The 22,406-nt window shown below is 55.7% G+C and overlaps 1 protein-coding gene across 1 annotated transcript in view; it reads left to right on the top strand.

Moving 5' to 3' along the window:
* ADARB2 (adenosine deaminase RNA specific B2 (inactive)) overlaps window positions 1-22,406 on the top strand; it is a 355,132-nt gene that overhangs the window by 252,275 nt on the left and 80,451 nt on the right. Inside the window, exons 2-3 of the mRNA XM_033852309.2 lie at window positions 1,118-1,204; window positions 9,684-10,561. Of these exons, the coding sequence (XP_033708200.1) occupies window positions 1,118-1,204; window positions 9,684-10,561 (965 nt within the window). The remainder of the gene's footprint in view (window positions 1-1,117; window positions 1,205-9,683; window positions 10,562-22,406) is intronic.

Raw genomic sequence — 22,406 nt, 5'->3', positions numbered from 1 at the left:
CACTTCTGGTTGGGGTTAAGGTTAGGGTTAGGGGTTAGGGATTAGGGTTGGGTTAGGGGTTTGTGTTAGGGGTTAGGGTTAGGGTTGGGTTAGGGGTTTGGGTTAGGGTTAGGGTTGGGTTAAGGGTTTGGGTTAGGGTTAGGGCTAGGGGTTAGGGGTTAGGGTTAGGGTTGGGTTAGGGGTTTGGGTTAGGGTTAGGGTTAGGGGTTAGGGGTTAGGGTTAGGGGTTAGGGGTTAGGGTTAGGGGTTAGGGTTAGGGGTTAGGGTTAGGGTTAGGGGTTAGGGTTAGAGTTAGGGCTCTGATATAAGGAGCTTTCCTCTGGTCCCTTCAGTAGTCATTCTTTCATTTCTCCCAGTTGGGCTTCAACCCACCTGTCCTTCGTCTTTGTTCAGAGGGAAATAGCTGAGCCCTTTGGTCCCAAGCGCCACCCCCTCTCGGGTCCGAGTTCCCCTCTGCGCTGTGCTCAGGAGGTCTGCAGCCGGGACCACCCCCAGGGCTGCAGGCAGGGGGTCCCTGGGCTCCTCTCCCACTTCAGTTACCGCCCCCACTTCAGGGGAACCTCTAGGGCCCCTGACCGTTCCCTCCTCCTGTTCAGTCTACTTTTGCTCAAACAAACAGTAACTATATTTTACAGGTTCCATAAGTCCTTTTTTTTTCATGCCCTCAAGCCCACAAACAGGTTCTCCACTACTGGGGAGAAATAGTCTTGGCTCTGTTTGCAGGACTCTCGTTTCATTGAGGCATTTCTTCACTGGCCTTAGCTCCTCTCTGCGAAACGTCCTTTGTCTGCAGGCCCTGCCCACCCAGCTCCCTGCAGGCTCAGGCTAGGGGGCTGCCCTGCAGATGGTGACTTCGTTTTGAGGGACATGGAGATGCCAAAAATAAGAAAAGAAGAAAGATGAAAATCATAAAGTTTAAAATTGAATGGAGAGGGGAATTTGATAAAATGCTGTCAGAAATTCAATAAAAGACTGAACCAGAATGAAGTGGCTAAAACCAAAAATGACCTTTCAACCTCCCATGTCCAAACCCTCAGTAATAAGAACATATGAAAGCACTGAGTTTTTCTGGAGCTCGATGTCAAAAGTGCATTTCCTGTCCTTCTTTTCTTTCCAGACAAAGTGAGCACGCTGTCCGCCTTCATCGCTTCCTTCAAGCACGTGAGCCCCGGGGCCGCACACACGGAGGATGAGGACAACCTCAGTAAGCAGAGCCCCTCCCCCGAGAGCCAGGGTCCCAGCCCCACGTGCAGAGGGGGGACCCCAAAGGCTGAGACCCTTGGGGTGGTGGGGGGCACCACCTGGGCTTCCCAGAGCAGGAGGACCTGCTCCCACCCCCCTGGGATCCCTTCCCCGCCTGGAATCCCGTTCCCCCCTCCCCAGGATCCCATCCCCCCCCAGGATCCCATCCCCACCTGGAATCCCATCCCCCCCACACCGAGATCTTATCCCCCCTGGAATCCCATCCCCTCCTGAGATCCCATTCCCCCTGGAATCCTGTCCCTACCCGGGATCCTTTCCCCACCTGGAATCCCAATCCCCCCGTGGAATCTCATCCCCCCCCCATGGAATCCCATCCCCTCCTGGGATCCCATCCTCCCTGGAATCCCGTTCCCCACCCCCAGGATCCCATCCCCACCTGGATGGTAGGAAATATTAGCAGTGACTGTGTGATTGAGAACTCTAGGTTCTGGAGTTCTCAAGAAAAAAATCTAGTTCTCTGGGACCATCCCTTCTCTCTTTCCTTTATTTTTTCCCCTCCAAACCAAAAAGGGGAAAAAAAGAAAAGAAAAATGAACACAGCCTGTTTGAACAGTTTGTACAATTATTTAACAAGGAAAGAGCTGGACGGGTGCCTGCAGTCGAAACAATGTTTGGCTCATGAAACCGGAGAGACAACAAAGCCGTGTGGGGTGGGGACTGAAAAGCCGGTTGGGGATGGATCTGCTGGGAGTGTGGAGGAGACCCCAGAGCAGAAAGAGCATGTGTGCCAGTGAGGGAAAGTCCAGGCGTGTCTGTCGGGTGGTGCACCCCCTCTTGCTTGTAGAAGGAGAACATGGGGGATGAAACAGTCCAAATGACAGGAACACCGCTTGCATTTCAGAATTACCTGACAGGTGGTTACCTTTGCAGCTGGAGTCAGGCCTGTGCTTGTGGGGAGCGAGAGACTAGCTGCCGGTCACTGGGTTTTGGTGGGGCCAGGAAGCCACGGCAGGAGGGACTGGCCCTGGAACGTTGTCCACTCAGCCTCAGATTTTAAGAAACACGACAAGCTCTCATGAATATCCCCTTCCCACAAAACACAGTCACCAACAAGATGGGAAGCTGAGGCTGTTACCCTGACTGTTGCACAAAAGCAGAGTCACAGAACTGAGCAACCTCAGTGACCCTGTGGTTTGAGCCCTTGTTTCCTAGATGGAGGCGAGTGTGGAGGGTGTGGACAGGGTGCCCGTGGGTCAGAGCACGGCCTCCCCACTGCCCACAGGCCCGACCTCGCAGGTCCCATGAAGCTCCAACGGCTGGTTCTGTTCTCTCCTGACCAAAATTGGAAAGTTTCTAGGACTTCGTTAACTTAGTTAACTTACCGGTAATTACTTCAGTAACGTGGAACACACATGCACACCTTGTCTTACCACCCTTCCATTTACTGTGCTTCACGGATGCTTCTTACAAATTGAAGGTCTGGGGCCACCCCACATCAAGCAAGTCTATCGGCACATAGTTTTGTCAGAAGTAATGCCACTGCACACTTAATAGACTGCAGTCGAGTGTAAACATAACGTTTATGCACTGGGAAACCGGAAATCCATGTCATTCGCTTTATTGCAGTGGCCTGGAACTGAACCCACCATATCTCTGAGGTGTGCCGCATGTACACACACACACACACACACACACACACACACACACATTTACTTATACATATAAAAATACACACGTGCCCCCAAGCTGACCTGGATGTGTGGACAAAGCTATTTGATAAGCACGTGGAATAGATGCCTTGAGGAAGAAGATCTTACTCTGTTTCATCCCCTTTCCTGCTCGAGCTGCTGGGACCCTGGCTGAGTCTAGTCTCCCCGTAGGAGCCCTCTCTCCCCATCCAAGGGCAGGGGAGCCTGACGGCTGCAACACCGAGCTCCAGCTCCACAGCCTTGGGCAGTGAATCCATCCCTCGGGGCATCAGTGCCCGTGTGAGGGGCAGGGAGGGTGGCCTGGTGATAGAGTTGAGGATGGAAAGTAGGAGGAGGATGCACGAGGCTGTTTTAGGCAAAGACCTGGAGAAACAGGAAACGTGGATCAGGTTGGCTGACGCTCGTAATTAAGGCACTTCCCCTAACTCAGCTCACAGCTGAGAGGTAGACACTTAGCGATGAGAATGAGTTTTAATTGTTTATTACATGTTAAAGTGCCTTTGAAATGCTTGGAAAACCTTATTTTCTATCAGCGGATTAGTCATCCCCCTTTGTAATATGTGCTGTTATTGAAGACCCTGTTTTCATACGTTGTTCAAAGGTAAACCTCCACATGAATGCACTTGTCGTAATACCTCTCACGAGCGTTGCCAGTGCAGTGCTATTAACGTGCGTCCAGACGCCGCGGACGTCGGGGAAGGGGTGTGTGTGTGGTGTGTGCGTGTGCGGTGTGTATACACATCAGGGAGGAAGGGAGGTGACAGAAGCCAGGGTGATTCCTCCTGGAAGTCTCCTGTTTTATCTTCAGACCCTGAGGGTGGGCGCCTGTGTTTGGTTGAAGTGAAGGCCCTGCCCCTCCCCGTGAGGCCTCACCTCTCAGGACCACTGGGTTCACCCCCTGCAGCCTCACGTCCTCGGTCCGCATTCATCTCTGCGTGGCGCTGGAGCCTGAGCCCCGGTGTGAAGGGTGGAGCTAGGTCGGGGTCGGGCCGTCAGAGGCTCAGCCTGCAAGAGGATGGTTCCTGTGCGTCCATGCGCGGACCAGCCATCCTCAGGGTGGGTTTCGGCTGAGTCTACGGGAAGATGCAGGTTTTTCATTCTTCTTGTCCAGGAGGGCAACTCTGAATGCGAGCTTCCTTGAACGCGGAAAAGGAGCCAGTCACTGCCCCAGCCCATAGCCCATCCCCTCCGTGCCCACCATGACTCAAGGGCGTGATTGACTGGGTCACGTGAGGAGAGGCCGAGAAGCCCACTCCCTGTCAGGCCCACAGAACAGCACTGGGGCCTGGAGGGAGGGAGGGAGACCCGCCTGCCCCACTGGCCTGGTCCTTCCAGGACACGTGGGGCCCACCTGGGAGAGAGGCGTCTCCTGTCTGCTGCCGAGCCTGACCCAGGAGCTGTCAGGGTCAGGTCTGCGCCCGACCACAAGGCCAGGACCAGGAGTCCCGAAGCCCGCGTGGCCGCAGCTCCCACAGCCATCCCCTGAGCACCACCTCGGACCCTCCTTCCTGCGCCAGTGGAGACTCCAGGCCCTGGGCTCGATCCTGCCGGCCAGGCCCGTCCGATCTGGACGTGGCGGATCCGATGGCCGGTTCTCTGTATCTCCTACCTACAGACGTGGTGCCGGGAAGTCTGGCAGCGTGATGACCAGACAAATGCTGGCCCTGAGGGGGCGTCGAGGAAGGAGACGCAGCTGGTGACACACAGGCACCTGCACTCACCCGGGGCCTGGCCACCTGGAGGCGACAGCCGAGGACTGGCCCCTGCGTGGCCCGTCCATGTCCAAGCAATGGCAGCGGGAAGCCCACCTTGACTTGGAAGAATGTTTCTCACCTGGAAAGTGAAAGCCCAGCTACTGCCAGACCAAGATAAAAGTCTGCTCTTTCCCCACAAAATGCGCTTCTTGTACGCGTTGGACCTTTGACTGTAGCACTGCCTGTGCTGACGCTTTCTGTCGAGCAGGGTGGGTGCTCCCGGGGATCAGGAGAGGGTCGCTGTGACAGAAGCAGAGGGAAATAATGCCGTTTCACCTTTTCCTCCCGTGCCTCTGACTCAGACGCTCCCCTCTGTGCCTGGCGGTCTTCACTTTGCCAGCGATGGTTCTACTACTGCTGCGGGTGGTGTTTAGCTCATGTCGTTTGAGGTTATTTGCCTCTTTTCTTCCTGATTTCCGCAACGGAAGGACACGTGTGACTGTCTGGAAATCTGAGGCTGCCCACACGGACCTTCGACACGTGTGGTCATGGATGTCTTGTCGGGTTCGGCGAGGGCAGGAGAGTTCCCAGGGTCAAGGCCGCAACCACCCGCGGGGACACACGACACGTGGCCTCCGAGGCTGCCTTGAGGGAAGGCACGTGGCGTCCAAGTCAGACGTTTTCTGGGGGGACTGTGGTGTGAGCCCCAGGTGGGGCACAGTGGGCCCCAGACCCCTCACACCTCCTGCTCCCCCCCTGCAAGGCTGAGGGCCCTGCCCTGTGCTTGTACAGAGAGACAGATGGACAGAGACAGACAGAAATAGAGGGGCCGGGGTGCGGCAGGGGGGGGCAGGTGAGCCATTAAGGGGACTTCAATCCACTGCTGACTTTTAATATGTGCTTCCCCAGGCCGACACTTCACACACGATGGGGGGTAGGTTTCCTGCAGAGCTACTCCCGGCTCTGACGTGTATGAGCCCCTGAGCTACGACTGGCGAAACTAACAGTTATTTGGGGACTGAATTCCAGAGTGGGATTAAAGGACCCACTAATTCTTATACCCTCGTATGAACTGTCCACTGGAACTGCCTCCAGTGTACAACACACACATTCTCAGAATCAGATTGCTTTTATCACACAGTAAACATTCTCTGACCAACTCCTGCACCCAGAACCCTGGGAACACCCCAGCAGCTGGGCCGCCACTCTTCCCTAGGACTTAAAAAGGCGACGGCAGCTGTTCCCTCTTCAGTGGTCACGATCAGTCACTGTAACGCAAAGCACTCGATCTGGAGCCTGCAACGTTCACAGATGGCACTGAAAGTTTTTGTTCATTGTCTCCACTCATCCTGGAAAAGTCCCGTGTGGCCGGTTGTTCGTGCACCGCTCAGCCGCCGGCACCCGGAGTCCTGCCCACACTTTTCCCTCCCGCCTCTAGGGATGGACCACCTGGTGCAAACGCCTTCTGGAGTCGGCGGGGCCTCCGCAGGTGACAGGACAAAACCCACCCCTGGAGAGCTGGGGAAAAGCGTCCCCTGCAAGAACGGGCTCCCGACGATGTGGGATCAGCGTGACCTTTGCCCACGTGTGCATGAGAAGGGCCATCTGTCGTGCTGGCTGCCGTGGGAGGCTAGGTGTCCACTTCCCTTTTGCATGTCCTGTGCAGACACCAGATCGGCCCAGGGTGCCCCCGGCGTGCCCAGATAAAGGGTTAAGGTCGGCCACCTGCCCCAGGGGGGCCCAGGGAGCAGCCAGGCCAGGAGGGCAGGCGGAGACTAGGCCCTGCCCTGTCCCCACCTCAGGGAGAGCCCGGCATTCGGCCACGGGCTGAGGAGCAGAGCCCTGGGCTGGGGAGATGCGTGGGTCCTGCAATGCCCAGACCTGAGCAAGCAGGTGGGGGGCAGCTTCCCCAGTCTTCCGGGAGCGAAACTTCTCAGCCTCTAGACTGTCCACCTCTGGGTTATTCTCTCTGACGCCGGGTGTGTGAAACCTCTCAACTCAATGGAGGAGAAAATGAGAATCATTTCCTGGGTCGGGGAGGGGGCTGCCGAAGAAGGAAACGTGAACTTGTGGGATCAGAGCTACAGTTCTGTAAGAGGATCGCATGGACCTGGCAGGGACCTGGCGAAGGGGCTGGCAAACCTCAGCCGCACCAGACCAGCAAGGCAGGGTCCCCCCGTCGCCACCCCTCCTCGGCCCGAGACTGCCTCACGAGAGCCCGTGTGTCTCCAGCCCTTCTTTCTGGGGGTCCTGGAAGCCCAACTCATGAAATAAGCAGGGAAGTTGGGCCTTGACAAGATGCAGCTTAGAAGTGTCTGCCTCCCTTTTTCCCGCTCTTTTCAAAAGTGCAGTTGACTCTCCTCAGTGTCAGGGGTTTTGCTAAGTCCTTTACGGGTGTCCTCTAGCTCAACCTCATAATAAGCCCTAAGGCACGTGCTACCAAAACCCACATTTATCCTCTTAAGAAAATGGAGTTCAGGCAGGTGGAGGGACTGCCCAAGGTCATACACACCAAGGTCGGGGGAGACTGTGACCTCTCACCTGCTTGACCCCAGAGCCGTGGAGTGACCACCGCCCACCCTGCAGCTTCCCTGACCTCATGCAAACTCAGGAGGCCAGTTAAATGGAGCATCTGGGCCATGTTGGGGGAGCAGAGCCCCTAATCTGCTCGTTTGCAAAAACCAGCATGTGATATCACCCCCAGAGAGCATATCAGGATGGAGCCCAGAAGTCTGCACTCCCATCAGCTTTCATTAATTACTGATCATCGAGGAAGGGGTCTTCACCCGCGCTCAGATCTCCGTGGCTCACTTTAAGGATAGCAGTCCTAGGATGTCGAAGAGAAGAGTGCGGAAGCAGTTTCAGTGCAAGTGGAGGGGAACCTGGGTCTGCCGGGCTGCTCCTCCAAGATAAACCTTCCCCTCAGAAGGCTCAGAGGGCATCTGACATGCCAGCCACTTTAGTCACACTCACAGCCATGCTCAAGCCCCACGTCGTGGGAAATCAGTGAGAAATTAGAGAGCTCCCGGTGAGTTTCTGGGCAATCTGCTGTGGGCTTCTTGGATTGGGTTATTTTTTTTTCCATCTTTACCTTTGGTTTGGGAAACTGCATGGTTATTCCCATCTACCACTCCTTGGCCCGAAATACCCCAAATGGCAGAACTCCTTGCTGTGTGTGCACCCAATATGCACAATGACCACAAAAAGAGGCTGAGACTCAGTGTTGATACTTGGAAGGTAATTATTTCTACTGAAATAGACTGTAAACAAATGTTGCCCACCTCTAACTTATAAAACGCTCAGGTTCACCCCTTTGAACAAAACGACGTCTGCAAACCAACTGTTGTACAGAAGCAAACTGCTGGAGGAATGCCGATAGCCCACCTCGCAACTCAGAGCAGCTGAGATTGCAGCAAACAGAGCTCTGAAGTCGGAGCCTGACGCCTTCTGTGGGGCACACCTGCTGGGGACGACGTGGTTGAGGAGGGCTGGCCCCGAGCTGGAGCCAGGACGCCTCTCTAGGGCGCCGGTCTTCAGCCTGCGCTGCGTGCCTGTGAGATGGTCCTTCTCTCGTGGTGACCACCCAGCAGCTGCACCATCGGGACCAGGTCACTGACCCAGCGCGTCTTCCTGCTCCGGCTCTCGGGCTGGGGTGAGGGAGACACGCTCAAAGTCTGCCTACGCGCTGTGGGCTGGCAGTAAAACCCCCTCGGGTTTCCACTTGCTGAATGAGTTCCTACAGAGAAATCTGCGGGCAGCAAGGTCCTGCGTGGCCCCAAGCCTGGCCGCTTCCTCCCGCGTCCGTCCACACTGTCAGCAGAGTTCCCCTCGGCATCCTCCTCTCCCCAGCTCTGAGTCTGTGAAACGGACAAGAAAGTGACCGAGTTGCCGTAAAATCGTCTTCCCAGCCACAGCAGACGTGCCTGGATGCAGTCACACCTCCCCCATTAACCGACGGTGTGTCCCTGGACAGCTGTTTCACCGCGTGGGGCCTCAGTTTCCTCTCCTAGAAAACAGGGCCATAACCCACCCCGGAGTGCATTTTAGGAGTGAGGGGCCAGAGTGAAGGTGTGAGTGAGGTCAGGGAAGGGTAACCCACCGCCCAGCCCTGTCATCCTCAGAGCCTCTCGGGAAACCCAAGGGTCGGGCGTTCCAGAAGCACGTCGACCAGGGCAGCGGGACGCACGTCTGTGGCCATGTGGGGACCCATGGCTGAGGTTCCCCAAATGGAACAGCTGTGTCGGAGGAGGGTGGTCCAAGAGGGCCAGACCAGAAAACTAAATTGTCATTACCCGCCTTCCTCACATCCAGTTAGCAAATGATGACTTTGCTAAATTTGCTTCATACCTTTTTGTGCAAAAGACAGAAAACCTCACAGATACAAACGAAGCCACCCTCTGAGCCTCTGTTCCTCCCTGTGTCCCAAGGGAGTTGGGACGTGTCTGAGCTTTACCACCTGTGTGGAGGCATGAATGCTGTGTAACCTCTGTGTTCTTGTAACTTATTAACCATAGCCTCTGTGTATGATTTTGCAAGTTGCTTTTATCATCTAACATTATATTTTAGAGCTTCATCTATGTAGAGGCATCTAGATCTAGTTCACTAAGCCTAAGTGTCACCCAGCGTCCAGGGTGTGAGCACACGATTCCCTCGCGTTCCACCCCGAGGGCAAGGCCTCCCTGACCTCCGCGTCGTCCAAACCCGATGGAGAGAGAGGCCACGTGTTCCCTTGATTTAGGGGGTCTGGGGGCCTGTGCAGGGACCCGGCGGCACTCAGAGAGCAGCTGGGAATGGCCCTGAGTGGGAACACACTCCCCGCCTGCATCCACCCCACTCGGTCCACTCCGGGCACCTCACGAGGCAGGGTCCCCTCCTCTGGGCCCTAACCCCCACCTGCAGGGGTGTGGTCAGTTCTGCGGGCCTGTGATCCAAGGTGCTGCCCATGTGGTCTCCCCATGGCCTCCAGAGGGTGCCAGGCCGACTGGTGTCCGGAGGCTGAGTGTTGCAGGGGGTCACCTGCAACGACGCCCTCGGTCGGGCCACAGCCACGGGTCACGCTGTCTATTCTCACCTCCAGGTACCAGCAGCGCCGATGTGAAGGAAAACCGCAACGTGAGCAACCTGGAGGCCAGGCTGCCACCCTCCGGGGACAGGGCCCGAGGGGGCGCACCCGGCCTGAAGAGGAAGCGGCCACTGGAGGAGGGCAACGGCGGCCACCTGTGCCAGCTGCGGCTCCTCTGGAGGAGGCTCTCGTGGTCTGTGGCACCCAAGAACGCGCTGGTGCAGCTGCACGAGCTGCGGCCGGGCCTGCAGTTCCGCACGGTGTCGCAGACCGGCCCGGTGCACGCGCCCGTCTTCGCCGTGGCCGTGGATGTGAACGGGCTCACCTTCGAGGGCACCGGGCCCACCAAGAAGAAGGCCAAGATGCGGGCGGCCGAGCTGGCCCTCCGGTCCTTCGTGCAGCTCCCCAACGCCTGCCAGGCCCACCCGGCCCCAGGCGGCACAGCCCCGGACTTCACCTCCGACCAGGCCGACTTCCCCGACTCCCTGTTCCAGCGGTTCGAGCCCACAGCCCCCAGCGAGGGCTTCCCGGGCCGCCGCCCTGCCGCCCCCGACCGCCTGTCCACGGCCTGCCGGCGGGGCCGGCTACTGGGCCGCCCACTGGACCTGGACCTGGACTTGGGGGGCCCCGCGGCTCCAGGCGCGAGGAACCCAGTGGTGCTGCTGAACGAGCTGCGCTCGGGCCTGCGCTACGTGTGCCTCTCGGAGCCCGAGAAGAGGCGCGCCCAGAGCTTCGTCATGGCCGTGAGCGTGGACGGGAGGACGTTCGAAGGCTCAGGACGCAGCAAGAAGCTGGCCAAGGGCCAGGCAGCCCAGGCCGCCCTGCAGGCCCTCTTCGACATCCAGCTGCCCGGCCGCGTCCCCAGCAGGAGTAAAAGTCACCTCCTGCCTCAGGTGAGAGCTCTCCGGTAGCTGCCAGCGGGCGGCGTCCTCGGGGTGCGGGGGTGCCCGGGAGCGGGGACAGGGCAGCAGGAGGACCCCCTGCTCTCTCCCAGACAAGCCAGGTGCTGCCTCTCCCGCTGCGGCGTCGGAGCCGTGTGCCGACTCTGGGGAGAGAGAGCCTGGAAGCGTGTGAATGGAAAAACTGTTGGTCCCGACTTAGCAGAGGGAAGGGAGAGCTGGGCAGCTGGTCACCTTGGTGATGGTGACACTGGCTGTGCAGGGGGCAGTGGGGGCAGCAGGGGTTTGGGGTGGCAGGGTTCCTGACCCCAGAGAGGACTGAGGGGCAGGAAGGCCCCTCAGTGACTATCTGCGGCTGGGCCGAGGAAGCCTGCGGTGGGAACGCGAGCTCGGTGCTGGTTTGGGCTGAGTTTCTGGCTCCGGAGGCTGGAGGACGCTGCCTGAGCCGCGGGCCAGGCGGAGGGAGGAGCTCCGGGCTGGGCCTTGCCTCATGCCGCCTCCAGGCCTCGTCACACCAGAGAACACGCGTGCTTCTCACAGAGCTCACCTCCCTCACTCAGGAAGTATTTCGTGCACCGTCCTTGTGTCGGGAAGTGTTCTTGTACCACTTTGCAAGCTCTTCCTTCCTATTCTTGTAACTGCTTATTTATGCAAATTATCTTTTTTCTTACCATTTTGAGAACTACTTGTGGGCATCTCTAATGTATTAGCTACAGGAAGTTATTCTCTTTCACTTTTGGCATCAGTGAAGGAGAGAAAGGTTTTACAGTTAAAGGCCTTTAGCCCAGCTCAGGATCCACAGTCAGAACTCAGCACTGTAAGTCATTGCTCAGATCAGGGCACCTTTACCTCACAGCACCTCGGGCAGAATCCACTATTTGCCTCAGGAGTTCACGTGTCCACTAGAGAAGGCAGGGCACCACCTAGATTGAGGCAACTGGAGGGGTTCTGGACAGTGAACCAAACAAATGCACTAGGACAGAACCCTATGTTGAATCACGACCAGGAGCAAGCATCCACCCGTCCATCCATCCATCCATCCTTCCATCCATCCATCTGTCCATCCATCTGTCCATCCATCCATCCGTCCACCCCTCCATCCACCCATCCGTCCATCCACCCATCCGTCCATCCATCCACCCATCCGTCCATCCACCCATCCATCCACCCATCCGTCCATCCATCCGTCCATCCATCCGTCCATCCATCCGTCCACCCATACATCCATCCAACAAACATTTATTTGACTCTGGCAGGTGCAGAGCACAAACAGGCACAGCAGACCAGTTGGTCTGGTCCCCACAGCTTGGCCGCGTGAAGGTTCCGTTGAACAGGGAACCCCATGAGGGGGGCAGCTGTTTCTCCTGCTACCTCTGCCCCCAAATCATTCATTTATTTTCAAATATTTACTGCACCATCCAGGAGCGGGTTGGAGGGGGGTAGCCCATAACCTCCATGCGTCTTGCCTTTCGACCCACCCTCAGATAATACACAATCCAGGTAAAAGCGGGCGTGTGGCGTTGACATGAGTCCCTGCCAGAAACACTGCAGCCCTGCTGTCCCTTCCTTACTCCTCCTCTTTTCTTCTCCTCCTCCTTCCTGCCTGGCGTCTCCACCCACCAACCACCGTCGGTAGCTCAAACCCACCAACAGCTCCCAAGGAAGCCCCTTTGCCCCCCGCGGCCTGGATGACCCCAGGCTGCCCTTGGCCCGTGTCCTCCCGCCACCGTCCCTGGAAGGCCCCCCTCCCCACGGGCTGTGGGCACCCCCTCCTCCTCTGCCCGATGCTGTTTAGCAAGAAGTGTCCTTCCTCCAGCTCCCACTGCCCCCCCTACCCCAACCCCCATGAGTTGAATGATGTCAGTGAGTTCCGGCCGTGATGCCTTTTCCTTTCATGTTGTCAACCCTGAGCTCTCATGATGCAGGAACCAGGCGGCACCACTACTTTGTAACAGTCATTTGACCCCAGAATGCAGCACATCAGTTAAAGCCACAGCCACTGAATTATTTTTCCCTGACAGTCCGCTAACACCCAGACTGGATGATGGAGAGAGCGGAGCAGCGGGAAGGCCGCAGCCCGTCCATCACACCCGCCCCGTCCTGGAGGCTCATTACCTGCTCCCCTCGCCCCTGCAGCAGGGCGGTGGGGCACACATGCCGGGCGCTCAGGACCAGGCGCCCTCTGTGGCTTTATTAAATTCGAATCCCACCTCGGACATGGTCTGGGTTCAGGGACTGAGCTTCAAAAGAAAGATTCCAGGCGTCCCTGTAAACGCTGCTCTGCTTTCCTCCTCTGCCCCGCGCCATCCGCACCGCGTGCTTCCTGCTCACGCAGGTCCTGGTGGCCAGAGGCACGACCTTTGTTACCTGTCTAACTGCGCCATCAGCACCTGTGCCAGGAGACAAGCCAGGCCCCCCAGCCCTGGCAGGGCCCCCAGAACCGCCGTCCACACCCCCAGGAAGGGCAGCTCCCACCACTGAGCTGTGAGGGACCCTGCCCAAGTCCGGGTGGGGTGGGGGGAGAGGCGGGGGGTGGCAGCAGCAGTCACCGCTGGAGCGACACAGCTTCTGGACCTCGGGTCTCAAGCTCAGTATTTAATGCTCTCTGCCCGAAGTCTGGGTTCTGCCCCACAGGGCGGGCTTGGTGTGCAGGACACACCAGGGGTCTGCTTCTAAGGCTCGCTCGCCAGCTTCTGCCGCTGCAGAAGCAAATGAAGAGCTGGCGCCTCTGCTCAGGGCTTTGAACCAAAGGCTCAGTCTCCTCTGAGTGAGGTGTCAGAACCGTCCCTGGGGGAGCTCCCCTGTTTAAGTGACGAAAAATGAACAAAAAACTTCTAAGGTGTCGGTCGTGTGGGGAGCGTGTGTAAAACACCACTCTGGGCCCGGCTGCCGGAAATCCAGGACCAGGCCCCTGCCGTGCTGATCCCCACGCAGGTGGGTCAGGACCTGCTCTGTCGGGGGCCCTGGGCTGTTCGGCCTCAGCCGCAGAGCAGGTCACGGCAGGGCCAGCTTGGTGGGTCGGACGCTCACCCCGTTGTGAGGACAGCTCTGAACAACATAGCCCCCCAGACGTCCCTCGGGTCAGACCCCCAAGGACCACCACCCTCGGCGCCCGGACATCACCTTCTGTGGACAAGTGAGGTGTCTGCTCGGCCAGGCTGAGGTAAAGTTTCAACCTCCATTCTAAAACAGTTCTGAAGAATAACATTCTCGATAAAGATTAAAATCACAGACTTCGATTTCTGCGGTATCAGATTTCCACCATTTCCTCAACCTGGGGGTTTTCTCAGAACCAGGCTGATTCGTTCCTTCAATTTCATGAGCTCTGACTTCAGGTCTCTTTGCCAGAGTGATGAGAACACGACTTTATTAAATTCTCTAACGGCGCAGGCCCAAGCGAATGGGCGCTCTGCAAACACCAGCTGACACGGTGAAAGAAGAGCCCAGGGGTTGGTGGGAGAGCCAGCCCTCAGATTTCCTTTAGGTTCACGGGAAACTTGGAAGCAATAACGAGACGGTGTCAGAATATAAATGCTCATTACCTGGAACATCCTTGTTATAAAAAAAAACAAAAGTAAAGTCACAAAATCTAGATCTCTGTGGTCTTCACTTCCCACCCTTAGAAAAGAGTTAATAACAGCGTTAAATTCAACCAGAAAGGCTTATCTCTCAGCATTTTGGCTCCGTGGAAACATCTCTCACGTGATGAGAGAAGAAAGAAAGTGACTAAAAATTTCGGTGATGCAGGAAGGGGGAGAGGTGGTGACAGGTCGCCCCTCGTTTGAAAACTACCAGGTTTATTATCTTGTTCCTGAGTCTCTCTTCACCCGCAGTGATTCCCTTTGTTTGTTTGTTTTGTTTTTTTTTAATTTCCATGTCAGGCTGCAGTGGAACTAACAGTGTCTCAAAGATTTTGTCAAAACAACTGAAGCACTTTCTCCCTGAGAGTAAGAGGGGGATGCCTTTAAAACTAACCATGAAGCCTGCTTGCTTCTCAAGCCCTTTGCAGGTCCTTCTAGGGAGCGGACGCCCCAGGCCTGTCCTGGCCATTTGTCAGGCACTCGGCACACTTAACCCGCACCTACTCTGTTCCCTGGTGGTACAGCTCTCACTGCTGGGAGGGGGGAACCATGGGGACATATAACATAATGGAAATGAACAGTGCTTTCAGAGTTCAGCATTTTATAGCAAACTTGGATCAGAGCTCCCGTACGCAGTCCATTTCATGGAATCTTCCCCCAGAATTAGCTTCAGAATTAGACCAGGGGCCTGACTGTCACCTCGTACTCAACAGCTGCACTTTGGGACACAAACAGACCTGCTGTCCTTCTCCCAAAAGCCAGCGTGACCCCCGCCGCCCCGGACACTTCACAGGTTGTTTTTGTAATTTCACAGTCCTGCCAGTCTGTCTCCTTCAACAGAGGCAGCACCTTAACTGCTGTAACACAGAACTGTTAATATTGATGCCACAAATTAGCGTTGGAGCTGTCCCCAGATTTTAAATGGGCTTGGATTACAAACAGTGTGGAAATCACACCTACTTGGCTTTGAGACGGTTTAACACTGTCCGAGATGTTCTACCTAAGGACACCCTGAAATTGCAGCAGATGCCTGCAGGGTCCCCCTCACGAGCCCGGGGGCCTCACTCTCCCAGACGCTTGGGTCGGCTCTGCCCCGGCCGCATGTCCAGCCCTGGCAATTCCAGAATGACCTCCGAAGGACAGCTGCAGCTTTACAGGTTCTACAAGCAGAAGGGGACAGTCCTGGGTCCTAATTATTTTCCTGAAAAGGGCTGATTTCTTTCTGCCTCAGCAAGGCGTTCCTCATGGCCACACTGTCTTGGGTGTTTACCTTCTGTTTCCCTGGGGGGTTGGGATTAGGACGGGACCCCACCACATCCTGAGACCCACCAGCACAGCAGACCCCGACTTTGAGCGACTCTGGCCACAAAGACCCCAAGCTGAGGAGCTGGGCTCCTGTGCTTCTCTAGACAGAGCAACACACCTGGTCTCTGGGGACCTCCCCTGAGCCCTGCAGGCTTTGGCAGAAGGTGCCGGGGGCCTGGGGGTGGGGTGGTGTACAGAACCCACCTACCTTCCCTGTCCTCCCCCTTTTCCACCTGGATGTGCACCCTCACCACCACATTGCCCCAAAAGCCCGGGCGTCAGGGAATCGAATGTGTCTCTTCCCTTGGAAATCACTGGACAGGTGATCTGAACACCAGGCTAATTTTGGTGACTCTGGTTATAAAGAACAGGTGGAAATCCATGCAGGCAGCGTGGAGAGGTTGTGGTTGGTGAGAGCCAGGGTGGAGGGTGGCCACTTGCCTGTGAGGATTTCTGCTGAATTTGTGGGGAAACACAGAAACTGTAATATTCATGTTTTACTTTCAATGTGCACGAAGTTGAAATGTAGCAATTCAGGATTTTTATAAAAGTATATCTCTGTCTTAGTCCAGTCAGGCTGTTGTAACAGAATCCCACAGACTGGGTGGTTAATAAACATCAGACATTGATTCCTCATGGTTCTGGAGGCTGGACATCCAAGATCAAAGTGACCACAGATTCTGTGTCTGGTGAGAGCCTGCTTCCTGGTTCACAGACGCGTCTTCTCGCTGTGTCCTCACCTGGAGGAAGGGGCGGGGGCTCTCTGGAGTCTCCATCATAAGGTCACTAATCCCATATAGGGGCCCTCCTGGCTCAGGTAAGTACCTGGGGCAGACGCTGGCAGGGCCTGTGTAAGCTGACCCGGCCTGGACCCCAGTGCCCAGGGTGCAGTAGGTCCAGGGGAAGTTGTTACTTCCCACCAGCAGGCCCTGGGGTGTCCCACCCCTGCAGCAAGGCTCGGGACTCCAGCTCCAGGTCTAACTCTCTCATGCCGGGGTGCCCAGGTGCCCAGGTCCCGGCAGCCTGTCCGCCTCCCTGTAACTGTTCTGCTCGGCCGTGGCCACTCTGCCCCCTGCCCAAGGCGAGCCCCTGATTATCCAGGCAGCCTTCTTCCTTTCAGCACCTCAGCTCCGTCTGTGTTCTGTGGCCACACACACCCTCTTGTGGTCCACGAGGAGGGAAAAGCAGCCTTTTACAGAGGGAAGACACCCACCCGCCCGTCCAGCCAGCCCTGACCTTCCGCACGTCGTCTCCTCGGTAGAGGCACTGACGGCCAAATGGGAGAGATGGGTCTCCTCACGGCTGCCACACACGGAGGAGTTTCCAAAAATCCCTCTGCAGCGAGGGTGTGGAAGGCACTGTAGATGCTAGCAATACACTTACGCACTGACACAATGTCCACACAATATAATTTATACGATACAATGTGTATCATGTGTGTACAATATATACACAGTACAATTTATATGATACAGTTTATACAATGTACACACAATGTCTACACAATATAATATATAGGAGGTAATTTATACAATATACACACAATGTCTGCACAATGTAATTTATATGATGAAACTTATAAAATGTACACACAATGTCTACATAACATAATTTATGTAATACAATTTGTACAGTGTGTACACAATGTATACACAACTTATACAATTTGTACAATGTACACTCAATGTCTACGTAATATAATTTATACGTTACAATTCACACAGTGTGCACACAATGTCTACACAGTCTAATTTATATGATACAATTTGTACAATGTACACTCAACGTATACAACTCACACTTATAAATGTACACTTAAACATGATGGATATAATGTACCGTATACATTTATACAGTAGCCCCCACCATCTGAATTCCTACTGAAAGAAGTTTGGTACAATTTAAGTCAGAAGAGTTAAATACGTATTTAAGCCTGTATGTTCCCGATACTGTGTTTGGCGTCTTAGTTAACATGACTGTTGATCGATCAAGCAGAGGCCGTAAGCCAAGCTTCCCCAGTTACCTCATTATTCTGCAGCCACGACTGACGCTGGTGGTGCCGGCGATGATCCATGGGGACACTAGGAGCTGGTATTTATCAGACGTTTACTGTGTCATGTGTTGTTTTACACGCTTTACGTATAATAGCACATCCGGGCCTCACAGAAACCTGGCAGGCGGCACCACTCACGTTCCCTGTACAGACAAGGATGCCGAGGGGCAGGAAAGCGCAGCCCTTCGGAGCCGGGAAGACGGTCCCAAGGGGGGCAGAGACCCTCCCTCAGACCCCAGGCTGCCCTCCCCCTAGGCCCTGGCACTTTTACAGGTTGGTCGAGGAAACGGGGCAGCACGTGGCCCCCGGTGATGGGAGCGACACAGGGGACACAGTGTGGGCAGGAAGCAGGAGGGAGCAGGCGACCTGGAGGGCTGGCAGAGGACAGGGGGCTCCTGGGGCAAGGGCCACCCGCACCGAGGTGGCAGGGCGGCGGGGAGCTCACCGGCTTCCTCTCGGGAAGACCACCTTTGTCAGTGCAGAGGCTGCCCTTGGCCGTGTAGACAACAGGATTTGTCGGGATGGCCAGGTCCCCTCTTCCTTGGGGACACACTGTTACAGTGAAAAGGAGAGACAGCAGAAAAGAGATGACAACTTGGAGAAAGAGGCAGAGGAGGTGAAGAGGAACGTCCCGAGGGGAAATCACCTCCAGTCCAAGGAGCCGTGGGGGGTGGGGGGAGACCCAGGAAGAAGGAGGGCAGGTTCCCCGTGGCCGCTTGCCTCTGCGCCTGCCCGACGGACGGACGTGCCAGGGGTGGGGGGTGGGAGGGAGCCCTGCAGACCCCGTCTCCACACAGACCCAGCTCCGTCACCCAGCTGCGCCAGGCGGCTGTGCTGTGCTCGCCCTGTAGGGCCTCTGGGGCCGGTCTCACTGGTCCCCAGGACTCACACGGGGTGGCTGTTTGTTCTGAGGGCCCTCAGGTCGCGGGATGTCGAGGCTCCATGGGTGCCGAGTGTAGACCCACCACGCGGCTACTCTGACGAGGTTGACACTGGCCTGGAGCGCAGAGTGGGTCTGAAAGTTGCCCTTCAGGACCTGCATCCCCGCGGTTGCCGCCTCATAGCTGTAACACCCGCTTCTTCCCAGGTAGGTTTAGGTTGTGCAGCACAGTGATTCAGTTAGACACACACACATATGCATATACTTTGTTTTCAGATGATTTTCCATTGTAGGTTATTACAAGATATTGAATATCGGTCCCTGTGCTGTGCTGTAGGACCCTGTTACACTCGGCTGTGTTTTTAAGGCAAATGCAGCAGCTTCCCCAATTCTCTCTGGGCTGCGTTGGGACCTGTGTTCGAAACATCACCATCCTTCATGACACAGGAGGCAGAGAGATCCTCTCCGTTTGGAGAGAGATGCACTCACGTCCCCAGACCTCATCGCCTCCCCCCTCCGTCTCATCACCCCTCATCCCCGCATGTTTGAGCCCAAATGGTGCAAGAAAAGAGAAACAATCATTTGCAGCAATAGCTCAACAATCAAACATTTTTAAAATGTGTTTTCTACATTAATGCCTTCTGGGGAATTATGAGTTCACTCAAGTCCTCAAAATTATAAGCCTACAGGACAAAAGTTACAAACACCGAGCAGGAGAAACTTCTCTTTAATACAGGGCTGTTTCCCCAAGGTTGTGATTACAGCAAATCAGTGATAAAAGTCATCTTCTGCCAGCGGCGTCAGTCTCTCCGCATCTTAACCATGTTTCATTTGTGACCATTTCAGGAAAAGGACTCTGGGTCGCCTGGTCTTGGGTAGAGGTTTTATTCAGTTACCTAAATGGAGAAATCGGAGAGAACGTGCCTCCGTAAAGCGCACGAGTTGGCCTGCAGCATCCGTGGAATGTCATTTTGGGTTCACAACAGGGTCGTGAAGTGAACAGGCAGGCGGAGGCAGAGGCGCTCGGCAGCGTGGCCTTCCTGCCAGCACAGAGTTCGCCCCAGGCGTCTAGACAGGAAGACGACAGGAAGGCAAGCCCACCCGGATCTCAGCAAAGGCCCTTTCTTCCTGCCAGCTCTTGGTCAGGTGTCCAATGGCCTAGCCACTCCAGGCCGTGGGATCCAGGTCCCAGAGCCAGGAACAGCCCCGGGGCCAGGAAGCAGGTGCCCGTGGAGGACTCGCGACAGCAGCAGCTGAGCTGTGAGGACGGTGTGATGGGGCTGTAAGCAGAGCCAGTCGGGGTGGATGGGTTCTGATGGAACTTGGGGCCGGGGGGTGGAGCCTCTGCAGTGGGGTGAAACGTCAGGAGGACAGTAGGGGGCAGCTGTGTCGCAGTCAAGGAGCCTGAGTTTGCCGTGATTGCGGCTGGAAGGGAGCCAACAGCGGGCCTGGGTGGTTCCTGAAATACAAGCTGTTTGTAGGCTGCCCCCTAGCCTCCCCGCCTGCAGGGCCCATGCCAAGGCGTGATGTGTGTGGGGAGTGGCCAGAAATCACGAGTTTGGCTTTAGGCAAAATTTGAGATACACGTGGGACAAGCACGTGGGGCTTCCCGCTGCCACCAGAGCCAGGTCGGGATCAGCGGCCTTGAATTTAAGTTCAGCTCCCACCTTTCCAGCTGGGTGCCCTTGGGCAACTCACTCAAGCCTCTGGTTTCCGGTCTGCAACGTGGGTGGCTTCCCCAGCGGAAGGAGCTGCCTTGAGCTCACCCCGGCGTTGAGGGTATGAAATTGTGAGACTCAGGTGACCTGGCATCCGTGAAAGTTCAGTTCATCTTGCTATGACCTTGGGTCTGGGGTGAAGAGGGGCCTCCCCCCAGCTGTGGTCAACGTCCACCTGCATCTTCCCAGGCACGGCGGGGAGCGGACAAGCTGTGCACCTTCTCGGTGCCACAGAACCCGCCGTCTGTTTGCTCTCTTACACTGGAAAGGATGAGGGGGAAGCTGGGAACATAGGGGCTGGGTGGAGAGGGCGACAGGCGGCCCTCTGTCTGGGTCCCGACGTGTCACTCACCAGCATGACCGAGGGCCAGTGTCCGAGCCCCCGTTTCCTCTCGGGAAGCAGGGCTGGTGGCCTTGACTGCACGGGTGATTTGGAGGTGCACAGAACACACTCGGAGTCTCCTGACCTCCATTCTCTGCCACGTCCCTGGGAAGAAGGCCCATGAAAGTCCTAAAGACCCGTCCACTGGCCTTTCTCCTCTGGAGGTGGAGGTGCACAGAACACCCCACTGCGGCCTCCCTCCGACACTGGCTGACCAAGTCCAGAGGCGTTCATCTGACCCCCACGGTCACCCTGGACCCAAGGGTCACTTATGATCGAGGGTGAATGTACTCAATGTTGTTCTTTTGGTTTGGCCGGTAAATCAGATGATTGCAGAATTTTAGAAGCGCTAACCCAGCCCTTATTTTATAAAAATGGTCACCAAACACTTGGAAGCTCGAGTCCTGCCTGAGGAGGCTGGGTTGACGGGAGGAAGGGGACCCAGTGCCCGCCTCATAGCAGGAGGAGTCCTCCTGCCAGCTTGGTTTTTATGAGGAAGCTTTCGATGACTGTGCAGTGAGAAGAGCCATCAGCTGACTTATGTCTTCTGTGTGGACACCACTTCTCTTAATCCTGGAGTATCTTCTACCCTCGGCTTTACCCTTTGTGCTGTTAGGTTCCAAACAGATGACAACTAACCCTGTGTTTGGATGCCGTGCAGACTATGCCCGTGGCAACATTCTCCGTCCAACCCAAGATCCACAAAACTGAGACCCAGATTCCGACCCATGTCGAGAACACAGCCAGCTGAAATCTTGTGTTTGCGAGAACTACAAAAACAAATCTTTCTGATCACACAGGCTTTTAAATTAAAGTCCTACTATTTTCCTCCCATTTTCCAGTGGATGGCTTTGTGGATTCTGTGAATTGGGATCACTTCCCTTCATGAACACGACCAAGACTCTTATTGTTGAGAAAGAGAGAATGTAATTTTTAAAAAAAAATGGCTAATGGAAAAGTCAGAATAACAAATGGTGGGAGAGATGGGGATTAGTAATGGCAAGATACCTCTTTTCCCACCAACTTCTCATCCACTGAGATACAGGAGCCAGGTCGACGGATCGGGACGTCATCTGGTTACTGATGCCAGGCTGGGTGCCCCGACGCCAGGCTTCCTAACTGGACCCTGCAGACACCCTTCCAGCCTCGCCAGCCCCAGAGCGTCTGAGAGCGTGGGCCTCTCAGGTCTGGGATCCCAGAGAGCAAGGGGAGACCAGCCCCAGGACCCCCGATCAGGTGAATCATTCTTTCACCAGGAGGTGTTGGGGAGGACACAGGTGGGCAGTGGCCCCACTGCAGTCCATCGTGAGAAGGGAACAGTCCAGGAGTGGGGACAGTCATGCCTCAAATGACTTTGGATGCCACAACATTTAACGTGAGGGGAGAACGCAGAGCGACAGGCGATGTGGTGACCACCTTTGAGGTCAAACCTTAGAATTTCAGTCCTGGTCCTGCCAGTGACCATTGGTGTGAGTGGACACATTACCTACCTTCCTGTGAAGTGGGATGTTGATAAAGGGGCCACATCATAGGGCTGTTTTAGTCATAAATGAGACATCCTGGCAGAGGGTGAGCCTTTGCGACAAGTTAGATGTTGACTATATATTTTCTCTTTAACAACCATATTTGAGAATCGGCAGGAGAAACGGAGCACAGAGAGAACTGGGTCCTGGTGGGAGGGCCCCCCAGATGTGCAGCGTCCTTGGCAAATCTCACTTCCTGTTGTCCGTGGCTATGTAATTCCAGCTAAATCCAGGCCAAAATCTGGCTGAAAGAACCATGAAGCACCACCTGATCAAGGAGCCTGGGATGCAGACAGCAGGAGGAGCAGTTAGAGGGCGAAGGTGTCACAGGGAAATAATTGATTGCGAGAGAGTGACATGTCGCCCCCAGAAACAGTGCTGAGGACAGGTGGTCTTT

This window comes from Tursiops truncatus, chromosome 2 (genome assembly GCF_011762595.2).
Source record: "Tursiops truncatus isolate mTurTru1 chromosome 2, mTurTru1.mat.Y, whole genome shotgun sequence".
Taxonomy (NCBI): Eukaryota; Metazoa; Chordata; class Mammalia; order Artiodactyla; family Delphinidae; genus Tursiops; species Tursiops truncatus.
This window is presented reverse-complemented; position numbering and strand designations above follow the sequence as displayed.